Source organism: Coturnix japonica, chromosome 1, assembly GCF_001577835.2.
Source record: "Coturnix japonica isolate 7356 chromosome 1, Coturnix japonica 2.1, whole genome shotgun sequence".
NCBI lineage: Eukaryota > Metazoa > Chordata > Aves > Galliformes > Phasianidae > Coturnix > Coturnix japonica.
This window is the reverse complement of record NC_029516.1, coordinates 5,504,090-5,522,460: the sequence shown is the minus strand read 5'-3', so window position 1 is coordinate 5,522,460 and position 18,371 is coordinate 5,504,090. Positions and strand designations below refer to the sequence as shown.

General features: G+C 43.1%; 1 protein-coding gene and 1 long non-coding RNA gene across 4 annotated transcripts in view; one reads left to right on the top strand and one right to left on the bottom strand.

Moving 5' to 3' along the window:
• Window positions 1-6,110: 6,110 nt before the first annotated feature.
• LOC116652750 overlaps window positions 6,111-18,371 on the top strand; it is a 22,195-nt gene continuing 9,934 nt past the window's right edge. For 2 of the 3 annotated variants that reach the window (XR_004305911.1, XR_004305910.1), the window contains exons 1-2: window positions 6,111-6,743; window positions 6,974-7,210. This is a non-coding gene — a long non-coding RNA (uncharacterized LOC116652750). Of the gene's footprint in view, window positions 6,744-6,973; window positions 7,211-7,280; window positions 9,199-18,371 lie in introns of those variants that run through there. The other variant, XR_004305912.1, reaches the window with a different exon arrangement.
• Window positions 14,812-17,852, bottom strand: ECHDC3 (enoyl-CoA hydratase domain containing 3). The gene is made up of 5 exons (XM_015869247.1): window positions 17,673-17,852; window positions 17,462-17,583; window positions 16,715-16,812; window positions 16,135-16,335; window positions 14,812-15,309 (listed from the first exon to the last, which is right to left on the bottom strand). The coding sequence occupies exons 1-5, from the start codon at window positions 17,792-17,794 to the stop codon at window positions 14,980-14,982; spliced, it is 873 nt and encodes a 290-aa protein (XP_015724733.1). The 5' UTR covers window positions 17,795-17,852; the 3' UTR covers window positions 14,812-14,979.

Here is an 18,371-nt window from a genome sequence, read left to right as displayed (position 1 = left end):
CTTAAGGCGGGGAAATTTATGGTACACATTTCCAAGTACACAGCCTATTACTGTGTATTATAGAGAACTTCCCTCCTCTGCAGCCTGAAAACTCGTTATACCAGTTTAAAAATATTTCAAGTATGCATCTCCTTCCTAAAACATTAATCATTAATTAGCATGTGATACTGACATTTCAGGTTGCTACTCAATAAAGCAATATAGTGTTTTATGAGCATTTCTATCATATTCCAGTATCAACAGCACAGCATGCTCAACATCAGCATAGTCCTATTTATGAGACCATTTTGCAGCCCGTTTGGAAATGTTACCAGAGCCTCTGGATTGTGTTTGTAAAGCTCTCCTTGGCAATCGAACACCTTTTCCTTGTGTTACAGCCCGAAATTCAACTTTCTTCTCACACAGAATGTGCTTTGTTGTATTTATTACTGCAAATAGCTGAGACCAGGCACACTGTACTGAGGAGCTGTGGCCAAAGAGGATCTTATTCACCTGTTCTGGACCTTCTTCACAAATAGTTTTCATCTCGGGTCTTTTCTTCTCTACATGTGATTTGGTTTTAAAAAGCAATTGGTAGAACTGAGCAGTCAGGAAAAAAATGTTCCTAAAGATGGAAAGGCATTTGTTACTTATCTGAATTTCAATGGAGTTAGAAAGCTCCATGGTCAAAATTCAGGACGCCCTTATGCTAGACTTTGTTTATAAAGTAAAAAACACTCCTGTTTTAGAACATCGGTGTTTTACATTTTGGCTGGAAGGCAGCAGACTAAACAGGTAATAAACGTGTACTGGGATATGAGATAAGCACTGGAAAAAAAGTGGGTTAAGCTGAAGTGAACTTTGAGTTACTTTATAGTCATCACAGTTCACTTTCTGTTGTGGTAAGCGTGGTATTGTGATTTGTTATTTGTACAGATTGCCAATTAGAAACCTCAAGACAAGACTGTGGCTTATTGTACGCAGCGTAACATCACAAATACCAATTAGCTTACATTGACTGTAATTCAGGTTTACAATCCGTAATCCCACATGAGATATGCTTTATGATTTATGATTCATTTGTACAACTTTTCCTCATGAATCTCCATGTCGTTTTTTTTGGCAAGGCACTCCCAGCTAATGCTACTGAAGGACTTGGTACCCCAGCACACCTTACTTTTCAGTATCGAGCTGCCAGGATGAAGTCCAAACAGTGATTAGAAACATACAGTGATCAACTGTGGGATTTGACTGTGCCTCAGCAGCTGACTGACATCAGCATCAGAAACTGGATCTTCTGCCATGGGAACAGGAGGGTGGAATTCCAAAAATGACCATCCAGGCTCCAGAAAAATAAAAATATTAACTTTCTCTAAAGATGAAAGGTCTAAAATCCTATTCTTCTCTGAGCTACAACGAACAACTTCCATTCCTTCCCCAGGAAGGGAAGAGAGAGATGAGTTTAAACAGTCTGAGGGTGAAGGTGCAACTGGGTCTCCTAGACACACGCATCCTAGAGAAGCAATTGAGATTCCATGACTAGCTGTAAAAAAATGGCCATGATAGGATCTGTGGAGAGCAGTCAGCATTTATTAGGTGTTCTCTAGGAATGCCTTTAGCAGTTCGTCCTCTTGGTATTAAGCCACAAGGATATGCAGTTTTTGAGGGCTGCTCTAGCTTAATTGGGAAATAACTCTGAAGCTGCAGTGGCCAGTGCCATTCTGTACCTGTACAGAAACAGGCCTGGAGGCACTGAGAGCTTTGGCTCTCTCTAACTGAGTTTTGCAGTGTTCTTTTTGTCTTCTGGAGTCCCAGATTCACACTTGCCTCCTTCTCTTTTCAATAATTGATCCCTTCCCTGTGTTGCTGAGGCTACATCGCTGTCCTCAGGCCATTTCTTCTGCCGCCTCCATCATCTCCACCCCATTGCTTCTTGACCCGCTGTCTATGCCAGAACTCTTTTCTGGCTTTTAACACCTTCTATCTCCATCAAGCCTTTTTCTTCTTATTTCTTGTCCGTGCTGCAGGCTCCAGATACATTGAACCCAATCTGACAGACTTGTTAGTAAGTTGTCTAGTAAGGTGGTCTTAATTTTAAACCTCACCTGTGAGCCAAGTTTGCAGGTATGTGAAGAAGTCCACAGAAGAAGTTACCCAGTGAGTTGTGCCTTCCTTGTAGAGCTGGGATGTACTTTTGGTCTTCAGTAACTCAGCTACACTTCTAATTTAAGAGCATAATCCTTTACTGTCTCTAGTTCTTAATCTATTTCTTCAGCAGATCTTACTCCTTGAGCAAACACTTGGGTTTTCCCTTTGATTTGCTTGTTGGGATACGGGTGGAACTGCTTTCAACTATGTGGTATGTGGTTCCAAGTAGCCCAACTGTATCAGCTTCCTAAAGAATGATTGCTATAGAAAAGTAAACCTAACAGCTGGTCTTTGACTTCTGCTATTTAATGTTGTGTTTTCTGTCATTTTATTATTGTTCTCCCACACATCCCAGTGAGAATAGACAGCTGGTTATTTTCCAGAGTCAGCAAGTACAAGATGGATACGACTTGCATTCCTATGGGCAGTGGAAAAATGTGCCAATGAATTAAATGTTAATCATATTATTTCCAAAGGAGAGGAATGCAAGTATAATTAAAGAAACACAGAAATAGGATTTATTCAGGAAAAAAAACCATAACATACATACCTTAAAAATGTATTTATTTTCTTTAGGTTTCTGGTTTGATTCCTGTTCAGACTGAAAGTTAATTCACTAATGGCCTCCATTGGCCCATAACACGAGTCTGGATGATCGCAATTCCAGTTCCCAAGGACAGAGTGTCCTGTCACACAGCGAGCTGCATTTTGCATTCAAGCTCTATTTTCTGTTTCAGCAGAACAGAATGCTTTATGGAGAAGGACGGCACGGAGGGATTCCTTATGTTTGAGAAAAGGGCTTGATGTTGTTGTCCAGGATGTTCTGTAACAGTTCTGAAAAGGGATTCTGTCGGAGCTTTTTTGGTAGGTAGGGCTGTGTGCTGTGTGCAGTCAGCTTTAAGTTAGTGGAACAAATCACGGTAATTTCATTAGAAACCTCATCAAGCCTTTACTTGTTCAGGAAATGAGTTTAGATGTCTGTAGCAGAATGTATCTGGACTTTAGACATTTATATACCTTCTGCAATCCATGCAATTGCTACTTATCGGCTGTCTGAACAGGCATCTGCCTTATCTCTGTAGGTTCCTCTCTGTTTGAACTGAAAGCTCACTAGCTGCATATGCTCTATGAGATGAATAGAAAATTCCAGCGCAAATTTACTCTGGTTCAACATCACGGCTTACAGCTTTTCTATCCTTAGTGTAACTCAGGCTCAGAGAGTCCACAGCACGCTTGGGAGACTTGGTGATATTTACTTCTGAACTGGGCTTCAGTGTAATACACCTCTGCAGAAATCAGGTTGGTGGATAACCTTCATGGTTCAGCAAGTGAAAGCACAGATAAAAGCTTGTAATCGTGATGTTACAGGAAGGAGATGAAAGGAGGAAAGAGGGATGGAATTTATCACCTCTAGACCTTCAAGGACAAATCGTGTATTTGATGCTACCATCAATGGATAAAAAAAAAATTTCCCATTGTGGCAATCCTCTAATACCATGGGACAAGGCTATTAGAGGATAATCCCAGCCTAAATTGCAATGCTGTGCTTGAGCACTGGTTCTCCTAATGCTGTAGGATACAATTACAGAACAAGGCCTGGAAACCACAGCCTTTGTTCTGCCTTATTGCTTAATTGTTTAATGAAGTATTCACTTCATCTAAGTGAGTGCTTTGTCATTTTGAAGTTGCATGCAGCTGGCAGTGGCAATGAGCAAAGAACTGGCTTTTTTACAGGAGAATTTGTTCTCTTGGTAATAGAAGGTACCATTAAAGATATCTGACTCTGATAGTAAATAATCTGAGAGATATCTCCATAAAAGGGAAATCTCATCCTTAAAAATGAGGAAAGAAAGCACGTTTGTTACTACCTTTTTTTTCCCCCTCTCCAGTCTTAGTGCTGGGCAAAGACAGATGGAAGAGGTGGGTCAGCATTGCTGAATAATCCTGCACTAACAGCTCCGTTCTTAAGGTTATGATGCTGCATCACGTGTACCTCCAGAACAAGATGGGAAACAATCTTGATTAAAAAATAAAGTGCATATCAAGAGGGAGCAACATTCAAGTCCCTTCCAGTCACCAGAAAGAAACAGAAAATGACATTTAAAAAGTGTATGTTACGCTTTATTTTTCTGGAGGTTTTAAGAGGAAAGCAGCAGCCTTGTTCTCTCACAGAATCACACAGAATCACAGAATTACCCGGGTTGGAAGGAATCTCAAGGATCATGTAGTCCCAACCCCCCTGCCTGGCAGGGCCACCAAACATACACCTTTACTAGATCAGGTTGCCCAGGGCCCCGTCCAACCTGGCCTTGAACACCTCCAAGGACGGGGCATCCACAACCTCCCTGCGCAGCCTGTTCCAGGGCCTAACCACTCTCCTAGTAAAGACCTTCCCCCTAACATCCAACCTAAATCTTCCCTCTTTTAACTTAAAACCATTTCCCCATCCCTGTGCTCAGGATAGGATGCCAGACCCCAGCTCCCAAGGTCACCACAAGCATCATTTCCCCACTGGCTGCAGTTCGGCACCTCTGCACACCCCAGGTATTTCAAGGCTTTTAGCTGACTCTTTCAAAACATTTAATTCTCTTTATGAACTGTAGGAGGAACTTAGTACATTTGCTGTGGGTTTGGATTCCGTTTATGCCAAACACCCAACCTGCAGACACCAGATATCGGGAGATTCACAACAACCTACTGGGAGAATATGACCCTCAGAACAAGAGAAAATCTTGTTCCTCCCTTGCCATCCCTGCCTTTCAGCAGGTAACATTTGCTGGTTCTAATGAAGAAGGATGCTTCACTGAAACCACACTTCTGGAAGAAAATGGCAACGAGATGGGCAGATTACAGCCAGTTCATGGGTTGCTTTCTGTGCGTACTTTGCCATGTGTGCTATTCTTGTGAAGTCTGTGGGGTGCAGATAACAGGAAGGAAACCACCACGCAGTGTCACTTGGGACATCAACTAACAGTACGGGATGGAACATCTGCACATTGACTGTAGGTGCACATGTATGTATTTATGGGCTGTTCTTGGCCCAAAAGAGGTGGTATATACTTGACTTTCAGTGACCGACTAGTTGCATTTAAAAGGAAGTACGGTGCAAACCCCTTGTTTGTCTGGGTGCTTTGTAACTTGTTTTCACAAATCTTCCGTTTTCAACATCATTTAACAAACTGTTATGGGCCTTTTAATAAATTACAGTCATTAACCTTGCTGAGAGTAGCTGAAGGCAGGATTTTAATTCATGCAGTATAAAGCCTGTCCTCCAGGCATGAATGTTCAAGATCACACGAATGTCGGAGCTAATATCAGTTCAAGGACCAGCAGGACCAATGCTGGCTTACAGCCATCTTCTGTACCTAGACAGAGCTGACTGGCTCCTGCCTGTGCCAGTGCACACAACCTTCTCATACTGCTTTTATTTTTCCTGTGCTCCAAACTGTCTTTGTAATCTGTTCTTACAGCTGGAATAGCTGGAAAATGGGAAGACCCTTGGCACACTTGCTTTGCCTTTAAGGCCATACCTGCCAGCTCTTCTGTAGGGAGTTTCCTGTGGAAGGAGCTGCACAGAGGCAGCACATCTGACTAATGGCTGTGAGACACACCACCTGCAAGGACTGTCACCAGGCAGCCTTGAATCAGTCCTGAGAGTCTCATTAGCTCCTGATTTCTTAAGGGTATCTTGTATCTACTTCTATTACCATCTATTTTTGGATCCTCTATGCAGTCATCTTAATAGGAACCCTCTGTCCATGTGAATGTGGTTAGTTTTCATCTGTATGGGAATGTTTGCATGCAATTCTGTTTTAACTTTTAAAGATGAAAACATTAAGAAAAAGAAATCTGCTGAAAACATTTTTTCCAGAACCTTTTTCCCCCCAAAATAACACCAACATTTTGCCTTCTTTGAAGAAAAGATCTTGAGAAATGTTGCAAAAATGTTTCTTCAATACATTTTTTGCTTGCCAGGTCTTGCCAGGTCTAGTTATTCAAGCTGCTTATGACACTTATGTAATATTTGGGTTTTTCGTTGTTGTTTTGTGGTTTTAATTGCTTGCTTGTAGCATTATTATTGGCCTTGGCTCAATTTCTGTGGTTACAGATGGCTGTAGTCTGAAATGGTTTCTGTCTGAACTGGCTTACGATGCCACACTGAGTCAGAGGAAAATCAAAGATAAAAGAGGGCACAGATCACCTCTGTCTCAGCTGCGTAGGAGCACAGCTGTACAGCGGGACCGAAGGTTGTCTAGTGGAAAGGGCATTGAGTCATGACTGACAGAAATGACTCTACTCTGAATGGAGACTTGACAGCAAAAATATAACAGAGGTGCATCTCGACGACATCTTCCACTCTACCTGCTGCTGAGAACTGTCCAGAAGCTGCCTGCTGCAAAGCTGATGTTACCTCTACCCCGTTGCCGTGGGCTCCTGAGTTGGGACCCTGCTTGTTGCCCTGTGCTCTTATCAGTGTGCTTGTTGACCTAGCTGTGTTCACTGCATTCCAGTGCTGTTTGTTTGAATTCCTCTGCTGTTTCAGCATGGCCCAGTATACTCAGTTTTGGTGCATGAAGCAGTTGCCAGCTTCCCTCTTTGTGGTGGCTTTGAACGATGTAATTGCTCTCCATCCTTTTTCTACAGAGTGGGAATTGAGGGAGGATTTGTTAATTGAGGCTGATAACCAGTGTTCCCAGAAATTCCAAGCATTATAAATGGTATCAATATGGTGATCATGCTTTCTTACCGTTCATGAAGCCACGCTTAGAACTGAAGTTCAGGGAAAAAAAAAAGATTTCATTTGTATTCTTTAATATTTACTATAGTCTAATGATTTCTGTTGCAGACTCTTGCAAAGTGTTCACCTGCCCTGAGGGATGGAACGACTTGGCAAGATGTCTGCATTATAATTGGAATATTGCTCCTGCTGGGAGAAGACTTGAGAGAATATTTTTACTTTCCACCAGTTCCTGCTGTGCCTTGGCATTTACAGTCCCTCTGGAGGAACACCGTCAGCAGTTTTCACCTCTGCCTTGCAGACCGGCTCAGCAGTGTGACAAGCGTATGAGTTCATCACTGAGCCGTGAGTAGCATAGTTGATTAGTTTTTATCATTCAGTCTGTCACAAACTAACTTACTAACTTCCTTTACAGGTAGGGGGGAAAGTGAGTCACCGAGATGGGGTCCCTTAGGTCACCTGTGAGGAGGTGAGAAGGAGAACTTGGCTGCAGTCTGGCTGGGAGAACAACCACCTGCATTGCTACTGACTGTGGAGAATCTCAGGCATGACTGTCACACTGAGCTCTCCTCGTTTCCCTGTCTTGCATATCCAGTCTTCTGGAAGGTCTTTGCAAGTAGCTTGTTTCCTCCATAACCTCATAGCAATCTGCAGAACCTTGTATCTAAAATACAGTTCCCTGTAAGACAACCAGGCTTTCTGAAGCTGTGCTCAGCCGGATGGCCCGGGTCCCTAAACACACCTGTATTTCATAGACATATTTCTTAAAGAATGACAAGTTCCCCCTTTTGCTTCAAAAAATCTTCCTAGATTTTGGTATCCGGTAGCTCATCTTTATTATTGGATCACAACTGATCCTACAAGGTAATGGTGACGGTGCTGGCGACAGGGGCTGCAGTGAAAGTGGAACAGAAGAGAATTTATACCCAGGCCTTGCATGACTTAGAGGGCTCTTGAACCAAGGCCCCATTGCCCTTCAGCAGTCTAACAGGAACACAGCATTGGCAAAGCCACTCAATTACCAAGAATGGCAAGATGTGAGCTATTATTGCCCTCTGCTGACTGTTTGCTGCATAGTGCCATCACTTCAAGTATCTTTTGCAAAGGTGCAAAGAAGCATTTCTGAGAACCAGCAGCTTACTGAAGGAACCTCTCTCTCTATATATATACATTCCTTTTAGATATTTCCTTAGCTCAACCGAGGTTGCAATTCAGTCAAATACCAGTGTGGGGTAAGCAGGCCAAGAAGTAGAGCCCTATGGTAAATAAGAGGTTGGGCAAGACAGTCACTGCTTCAGCAGCTTCCCCAAGGTCACACTGCAGTTTTGAGAGTAAGCCAGATGGTGAATCTCTTCTTTTTTGGTTCTTGTCCAGCACTTTATAAAGCTTTTCCTCTTGTTTATGTTGCAGAATCATCTAACAAATGGCTTGTAAATACACATTTAAATACTGTAGAGATGAACAAGGTAGAAAGGTCTTTTTTTTTAACAGTCTGTGTTAAAGGATAGAAGTCTACATTCACTGCCATACAAATGTTATTCTCCAACTCGAACAGGAGAGCCTTCTGATGGCAGCAATCAGGACAGCAGTTTCTAAAGCCAAACAGGGAGAGGAAACATCAAAATTTCAGTTCCTGAACTGTTGTGGACTGACTTTATTAAGCAGGTTATTGCAGTGATAATGTTATTATAATAATGAATAATAGAAGCTTCAAGCCAATGAATGAACAGGATGATTGTCCTTGCATGAATGTTCTTGCTGGTCCCAGTAAAAAAGGGGTAAGGTAGGTCAATTTTCCAGTCCTAATTGAGTGAGGTATTAAGAGAGAAGATGACAAAGTTTTAATGGCATAAAATGTAAATCTCACTGAACAGGCATAAGGATTGTTTGTATATAGATCGAAGGCCAGACCAGGAGAATGAATTCATGTGTTTGTTTGCTTTCTCCTTACTCCCATATTCTGTATATGCGTTACTTATTCTTTATCGCTTCTTTCCATAAGAATCACTCAGTGTGTGTCCTTAGTGAGCATGATTGTGGGCCCGGAAGTGAGGAAGACTGGAGCAGGTATATAGCACATTACCCTTGATGTAAAGAGGGGAGAAATTACTTGGAAAATATCACAAACCTTTTAAAAAATGACTTCATCCACTGTAATTGTTTATAGGAGGATGAGTCTGGAACAAAACCTGAATGCCTTTTGGAAGACCTAACACCTCTTTTGTCATCAGCAGCTGAGGCAGCCTGAATGTCAGTGTTCTCCTATTGCAGTCAATTAGTCCTTAAAAACTCCTTCAGAAGGCAGACTATGGCTGGAGCTTCTGTTGCCTTCTGTTACCCATTACTTCAGACTTCACTGACATATGTCTCTAATGAGCCAAGTAGCAGATAGTCTAAGATTTTCCCATCCATATGCTTGTTCTGCCTTCTCCAGGGATGACTTTACTTCAACAGAACTGGTGGTAGAGATCAATACCGGTCCCTGTATTAAGTCAGACAAGTTAACTTGCACTGCTGAGGAAGTAAGTTTAAAGAGTTTGTTTATTATTTGACCTAGTCTACAATATATATATATATATATTTAATTAACTCCAAAGCATTAAAAGCCTGAAAACAGTGTCACACCTAAGGGGGAAAAGTTAGAATCTATTCTACTAAGTAGCTATGACAAAACTATATTAAAGCATCCAGGTGCCCATGCTGCTGGCCCTGCTTAGCAGTCATGAATCAATATTCCAAAGCCCAGAACTTTGATTTTAGTAGTAGAGATTTCATTTGTTATTTCATCATCTGGTTTTATTTTCCATTTTTTTTTTCTCTATAACAACCATAATCAATAAAAAAATAGGGTAGCCCTGTGATGCTCCCATTATCATGAATCCAAATATTTAATATTAATGTTTGAAAAGTCATAGAATGAAAATTACTACAGTTGGCAACGGTGAAACAGCAGAGGATATCCAAACAAACAGCTGTAATACTGACAACAAACAGCCAGGAAACGGTTCATTATGCAACGGAGAGTGAGAAAGGTGCTGCTCCAAGTGCTTCTTTACACTTTTTGGTCTCTTTTTCAAAACACACAGAACAAGGATGGCTATGCATTACTGGCTGAATTCAGAATTAGTATAATCTAAGTGCAGTGCTATCCAGATGAAGAAAAATGAATCCCACTCATCTCAGTATGAGTTTTGTCCTATAGCTTCGGGTCCTCATTGAAGTTTCACCATTTGTCTGTTCTCCTTATTGTTTAGAGAAGGCAGCCTGCATTTCCACAGAATTATTTTAATGTAGAATTATTAAAGCATTTAGTAGCTACAGAGACAGATGGGCTTTACATAAAATCTCCACTCTTTGTAGCAACCTGATACGATTTTGAGCAAGATAATGGTCAGAAAGAACACTGCCAGGCTCCTAATGAGAAACTGTTGACAGTAAAATTACCCCAACATTCATCAAAAAGCCAATAAATGTCAAGCGTGGGACCTTTGATGCAGTAGCTCATAATTCCTGCTCAAGAAGCCTTTGCAGGCTGTCAGGGCCCATGGTTACCCTGCATTTCTGCTGATTTTACTGAAACCTTTGCTGCTGAAGGAGTGCAAGGAGCAGGTGTCTGCATTCTGGATGTCATTGTTACGATGCCACTGGCTCACTGTGAGACCTCAAATGGAACACATTTGGCCTCCATTTCCCCACCTTGCAACACAAGCATGACAGCACAGGAATTACCCAAAGGCAATTCTGTGAAGGACACGGTGTTGCTGTCCAAATGCTCAGAAATCATGAGCTGAACCATAAAAGTATGGCACTGCCTTTTACCAATGAGATAGCCATGTATTTTTAATGTTAAATGTGCCCAGCTTTTTGTGTCTTTCTAGAACACATTTTCAAGCTCTCTCCTCTGCAGCTCTGGGAGGTTACTTCAAAACATCACAAAACTAATTCTTACTCAGTCTGCTGAATCCTGCATTGAGCTGCCTTATGAGAACCACAGGAAGCTTATGTATAACTCCAGATGACGTAGACTCGCATTCTGTTTGTCAGCTCTGTGTACTGTGAACATTAGGAATACCTTGCCCACCTCCTGAGTCTGATTCTAGCTTCAGCATTCAGCCCATAAATGATGTGATAAGGCACAATGTTGCCAAGTGATTGATTTAGGAATGACCTTGTTCTGTGTGTTACTTCACAGGTCTCTGCATCCTGGCTTGAAATTTGTTAATGAGGGTAGACTGGGGCTACAGCACGAGTGATTATATGACAATATCCTCTAGATTTTGCCTATGTATTTCTTATAAAAATTCCAGGCAAAGGCTGAAAAACATTCTTGTAATGCCTCTACTTCACTGACACTCTGAGGTCAGTGGCCAGATGGTTCATTACTATCTTTTCCAGATCACAATAATTCTATGATTCCGTAATTACATTCACACTGGCAATTCCTTGCTTGTGTTTCCTGCATTTCCATTCCTGCTGTTCCTGTGTATGTGAACAGAAAACTCATCCCTTTCTGTCATTTGAAGTGACAAGTTGCATCCCAGAAGCTCTACACAGATGGAATCATTCTTAGTTTACAGAGAAGGCTGAGTGTATGCCACATGCTATTAGGGTCACTCGAAACTAGGCTAATTACCTGGCAGACCACTGGAGAGCAGATTCTTTAATAAAAATGAATGGCTGATGAGGGATAGACTCCTTGCTATTTTAGGACAAACTGTCCCTTAGGCAACAGCTAGATAGCTGCAGTGGAAAGGCTCCCACTCTATCATTTGGTTTGCTGTTTCTTGGCTCTAGAGCTTAATTAACAGTTCTGGAAGCGTGCTGTTTCCCAGGGATGGCCTGCAAGTCCATTAAATTAAACAATAGAGGCAGATATGGGCAAAAGTAAAAATTACACACATCAGAAATGAAAAATGATGTTGCTTTGTCAGTGCACAGGGGCCAGTGCAGGACTGTTCTAAAGCCTCTCTAGCAGCTCAAGCAAGAAGGAGATTCTCCTATGGAAGCCATCATTTGTTGAACTTATGACCACTAATTACACAATTATTTTATTGCATGAAATAATACGAATACTCTGGAAACTGAGTTAATATGTACTTATATTGCCCTTTAACATATCTGAAAGTACAGCACAAACATCTGTTGCGCTTTGTAAGAGACCATTGACTGGAAGAGACCATGACCATAGAGAAGCAGTATCCTTAAGGACCTGAATGCAGCCATCCACAGCTTCCTCAGTTTCCATGGATCTGAACTGCAAAGGAACTTGAAGCATTAAGGGGTTTGGTGTTTTACATGGAAAGCCAGTGATAAGGAGAGACCCTCAGCCTACCCTACCAACAAGCAGTACACCATTTTTGATAGCTAGCTTCTCTTCCCATCAGCACTTCATGTTGCTAAAGTATGCCCATTCTTTATGCAGCATGTCCATTATTGCCGCAGTGAGTAACGCTGAGGATGCCCGTATGTCTTTGTGACACTAAGAGTCTCACAAGGCCATTCAGATTCAACAAATCCACACCCAGACATAAGATGAGCAGATCCAACTCCATTCCAGTATAATCGTTTCAACTGAAGTGATCATTCTTTACCAATGAAGAATTTTGCTTCAAAACTTAAAACTAGGAATTAAGAGTAACACCAAACCCTGTCTTGTGTGTAAGGCAGTCACTTTCAGAAGACGAATTTCTAACGATCTGAAAGAAAGTGCTCAACTCAACTATCATTCATTTCTGGAGATGGCCACCAAAACCATTCCATTACTGCAGTTAGTTGGAAAGAGCACTGTTCTGCAAAATCGGATAATGTACTTATTTCTAAAAGCCTGGAACAAAGAGCCAGTAGAGATTTGCTGAGTAGCTGCAACATAGCCATTAAATATAAATATATTTTTAAACAATTTACTCTTTCCTAATGCTTTTAGAGCAGCATGGGGGAACGGTCTGAGTGCAGCATCTTACCGTATTAAAAAGGACATGATGAAGGTTATTGGGCTCCAGATTTAACTCTTCACTATCTCAACTGTTCAGAACATTTTCCAACCTCTATATGTAAAACTTATTCAATCTTCTCAGTGATAGCAGTAGAAATTTTATTTTGAAGATGTCTATTCCCAACCATCTGCATTTTTCACATTCCTATAGAAACAAACTGTTAACGGTGAAGCTTCTCAAATTAAAAACTGCTGCAGAATTGGAAATCACTTTTCTTTACCCAATCGTGACTGCAGATTGTGGATAGAAAAGAATTGCTTTGTGGGGCTGCATGCACATGAATGGTGCATCACTGGTTTGAATTACAATGTGTAGGCTCATGAGAAGAGGTTGTTTTGCTCCAAAATCTCCAGCTGTAGTTCCCTTGTACAGTCATGGAATGGCTTGTGTTGGAAGGGACCTTAAAGCCTACTCAGTTCCAACCTCCTGCCATGAGCTGGTTGCCCCTCGTCAGATCAGGCTGCCCAGGGCCCCCTCCAACCTGGCCTTGAGAACCTCCAGGGATGGGACATCCACAGCTTCTCTGGGCAGCAGTGCCAGCACCTCCATATTTTTGTTCAGTGAGGAAAACCATCAGGATAGCATAAAGAACAGAATGTGATGCTTACTTAGGAATCAAACTGTCATTCAACCCATTGTATCCAGCAGTGCACCTGACAGAGGACAGCCCATTGCTGCTGTCTTGGAGGGAGGCTACCAGATCTCTGAGACCACTTCTCATTGCAAGGAGACTCTACCAAAATCAGCCCTCCTAGAAGGCCTCGTGCTTGGGACATTCTGAAGATGTGTTGCAACTAAATCCCTCTTGATTCACGATATTCCCACCTTGTAGTTTTAGTAGCTATGGGTAGGATTCATCCGGTCTGGCTTGAGACTTTACGTTACTTCTGCTGTCAGTGAAGAGAGAAAACGTGCCCACACAAGAGATTCATCTGATTTTCTTAGATGACTGTTTAAGTGTGAAATGGGTAAGCCATCACAATTTAGTTGTGTGGAATTTCAGACAAAACATCTTCTCTGAGAGGCCATCCCATGTTGGTCATTATGGATTGATCTCACTTCACCAATAGCACACTCTCAGCAGATCTGCAGATGATGCTAAATTGGGAGAATGGCTGAATGGCCTGGCTTTAGTCCAGAAGGACCATAAGGGGAAATGAAAGATTCTGCACCTGGGGAAGAAAAACACCAAGCACCAGTGTAGGATCAGGCAGGCAGAGCCATAGTACCACTTACAGGGGATACCCAGCTGAACTTGAGCCAGCAGAGCACTCATCACAAATAAGACCAAAGGCAAACTGAGCAATACTGGCTGGCTCAGCGTGACCAGGAGGTGGAGGAACAGGCAAGCGCTACTTTGAGCTGACGGTGAAACAACAGGACTGGCTGAAGGAGACAAACTAATAGTGCATGCAGTTCATTAGTAGGTAATACTCATAAGAAGTAACGGGCTATTGTTAGAGGCTGTTGTCTGTAACATGCTGAACAGAATTTGAATCATTTACAATAAGTCTTACCACCATCTCTGGAGTGTGTCCAAACCCTTTAGTTCTCTATTAATAGAGACAAGCAGACATTCTCATTCAGAACTAAGGAACATTCTGAAACAGACTGGCTGCAACTGCATCAAATAAAACTTGGCTTGAGTTTCCTCCAGCTCCACGTGATACCTCTGTGGCTCAATAACAAAACTGTTGACTTTTCACTGTGGCAGTTCTTCAGTTCAAAGTGCCCAAAATAACAGCCAAGTCTGCCAGCAGGACGGCTGTTAGCACAGAGCTGAGGATGCTCAGGAGTGGTGAGCAAGGCAAGTAACTTAACAGGCAGATCTGAGTTCTCCCCCAGTCCCTGTGAATCCATATATCACCTGGGACCTATCAATTGATTTTTGCAGCATGGAGTTCCTTCTGAAACCACACATGAGATTAACTGCTGAAAAAAACAAGCATTTGATCTGATTTTTCTTAAAATTTATTACATATATTTAGAAAGAATTTATCGTGGCTTTGGCATTGTGTATGATAAGAAATTAAAAGTTTCAAAAGAATAGTAATATATTTCCCAAAGGCAACTGTGTGAAGAATCATGGAAGCACAGCTAAGCTTAGCTTAGCAACAGGATTCATTTCTTCTTATCCTGAGCGTGTGACCAGACAGGTTTGCGTTTCTGAATGAAGGCTTCAATACCTTCCTGCCCATCCCTCAAAGTCAAATTGTCTACCATGACCTGAGAGGTTATTTTGTAAGCAGTATCAAGGTCCTGTGCCATCTGTCTGTAGAAAGTGGCTTTCCCCAATGCCAGGATGGATTTGCTGCTTTCGCATATCTTGTGAGAGATTCTCATGGTCTCTTCTTCCAGCTTGTCTTCTGGTACCACCTTGCTGACAAGCCCATGCATTAAAGCTTCATGGGCAGAAAGGGGCTCGCCTGTGAAAAGCATCTCCAGTGCCACCTGAACAAGAAAAGATAACCACGTGAAGTCAATTCAACTGCCTCACTGCTCTCTTCCTTCTCCAGCAGCTCAGAATCTCTGATAACTGCAGTAGGAATAGAGAAAAACGTGGATGGTCCTCCACAAAGTCAAACAACCCAGCTTAGTATTTTAAGCTGTGCATAGAATAATAAGTAATCAAGTCTAATGTAGAGCTTCTGAAAGTATCTGCCTTAGGATAGGAAACCTGAAGTTGAAGCTTTCATCCTTTTGCCCTCATATCTCAGCAGTCCTACACTTGCACCTCAAGAATCTACGTGGATCACAACTTTTCTTCTCTCATTTATGGAGGCTTTACCGATCACACTATTGCTTATGCAGTGAGAGATGTGTAGTACAAGCAGTAGGAAATAAATAAGGAAGAAGGTGCAGGAGGTTTGCTATTTACAGCAACTTGATCTAAACGCAGGCAGATCATGCAGGCAGTGAAATGTCAGTGCCCGGCATGAAGTGACAGCTCAGTGGGATGGGTATCCTGAACTCACAGAGGCTTCTCATCAGGGGAGAACATCATAGTCTAAAGCACTGACTGCTGGAAAAGAGGGGATTGCTGAGCTGATGTGTTGCTGATATGAATTCCTGCTTGCTGGAATCACACCAGTGTGAAGCTGCTTTCCCTAAGCAGAGGTCATCTCATTTTTTCCTTAGTCCTAAGCATTATGAGCATGTTTCTGGCAACAAAGTATTTTGAATGTTATACTGCAGGAAGATGAAGTGAAGGCAGCGGAACTGAAACTCCCAGCATTGGATCCTACTCACTGCAAAGTACCTGAGAAAGAAGCCTACCTTTCTTGGAAGAGATCTGCCCAGGGCCACACCTGGTGTGGAGCAGAACAATCCAATGTTAACTCCAGGAGTAGCAAAGCGTGATTTCTCACTTGCCACCGCAATGTCACAGCTTGCCACCAGCTGACAGCCTGCTGCTGTGGCCAGGCCATTCACTTTGGCAATCACTGGTACTGGAAGTCTTTGGATTAAAGTCATAACCTGAATGCACACAAAAATAAGGGACTGGTTAGTCCTCATAGTTAAGCAATGGCTGTACTAAAACTTGCACCTGCTTCACAAACTTGTCTAACTTTTCTAACTCAGGATCACCTTAATTACAGCGAAGATCAACAAACTCAACTAGTTTCAGTATGTGTAAATAGAAAATGCTATTTAACTGATTACTGTCATTATCTGGACTTAAAAAAAAATACCATTAGCACAGCAAAGCAAGATAAATTGTCATTTGCTACCTCAAAATCTCCGGTAGATGAAGTTCAGCAAATGTTATGTTACTTCAGTTTTGAATCTCATCAGATTTTGTCTCACTTTGCTCTTCATAGAAGGCAAACTGGGGTGGCACGTTAGATCTGCTTACCTCTGCACATAGCTCAAATACTTGGGTATGGTGCTTTACGTCATCTTGGGTTGCCAGCTCCTTTAAATCATGACCAGAACAAAATACAGGTCCTTCAGCTGTGAAGAATTTCATACAAAAATCAGACTGAATTAATCAAGAATCCAAGTTTTGTGTCAGTACCCCATTAAGGGCACAGAAGCGTCAATGGTCAAAGCAAAGGAGGCTGGGGTGGGAGGTCTGCACTCAGTTCCTGATTATTTCCTTCTGGGTTTCGCAACGACTTGCAATTGCCAAATGCAGCATTTAACTGCTAAGCTGATGAACATTTTGAAAGGCCTTGTTCTACCTCCATTCCAGGTTAACATTGTTAAAAAGAAGGCTCTTTACGAAGCATTCAGCAATAACCACACGCTCAGCACCCCTCAGCTCACTGCATCGCAGCGACACCATCTGGGGACTGATCACATCTGCATTTGAGCCTCATTGAAGAGGAATCGTCTGCAAAGGCTGTAAAGACTGACAGCAACCCCTGAGGGGTCAGCTGAGATTTCTTCGGTACCCAACAATGTTTGTTCCCTTTGGTCCATCAGACCCCGGCTTGTTGACTCTGCAAACACAGTCTGTGACCTGACGGACACACCAGCGTTCTGACAAGTGTTTCAACAGCGCCTCTCTGTACCCGTGTTAATTATCAACAATAAACTTCACGTAACCCCGTTTCTACGTCCCACCCTCCTCCTCCCTCAGCTCCCATCGAGGCGATACCCGAAATGACGATCACTCGGAGCTCTTTGCTCTTGACGTCGTGCAGTAGATCCTGCTTCAGCGCCTGCAGCATGGACAGGGACAGGGCGTTCCGCTTCCCGGGGTTGTTCAGGATGATGTTACTGCAAAGCAAACACCGAGCGCCTCGCTGAAGGACCCGACCCCCGCCGTCCCCTCACACCCGGCCCAGCACCTCGCCCCGCCGTCTCACCGCACACCCCCCGCCTGCCGCCGTAATGTCAGCGCCGCTCCTCCCGCCGCGCTGCTGCAGGCCGCGGCCAAGGGCCGCACCGAGGGCCCGCTCCGCCGCCACAGCGCGGCCACCGCCGCCATCAGCTCCGTGCGGCTGCGGCTCGATGCTGACCCCTAGGCCGGAGCCGCTGCCTCTGCAGCCGCGGGGATCAGGTTGGAGGCGTCTCAGGGCTGAAAGAGAGGAGCGAGCCAGCAGCCCTTTCACAGAGTCACACAGATCACAGAATGAGCCGGGTTGGAAGGGACCTCAAGGATCATGTAGTTCCAACCCCCCTGCCTGGCAGGGCCACCAAACATACGCCTTTACTAGATCAGGTTGCCCAGGGACCCGTCCAACCTGGTCTTGAACACCTCCAAGGACGGGGCATCCACAACCTCCCTGGGCAGCCTGTTCCAGGACCTAACCACTCTCCTAGTGAAGAACTTCCCCCTAACATCCAACATAAATCTTCCCTCTTTTAACTTAAAACCATTTCCCCGTGTCCTGCTATTATCAACCCTTTTGAAGAGTTTATTCCCCTCCTGGGTGTAAGTTCCCTTCAGGTACTGAAAGGCTGCAATGAGGTCACCCCGCAACCTTCTCTTCTCCAGGCTGAACAAACCCAACTCCCTCAGCCTGTTCTCATAGGGGAGGTGCTCCAGCCCCCTGATCATCTTC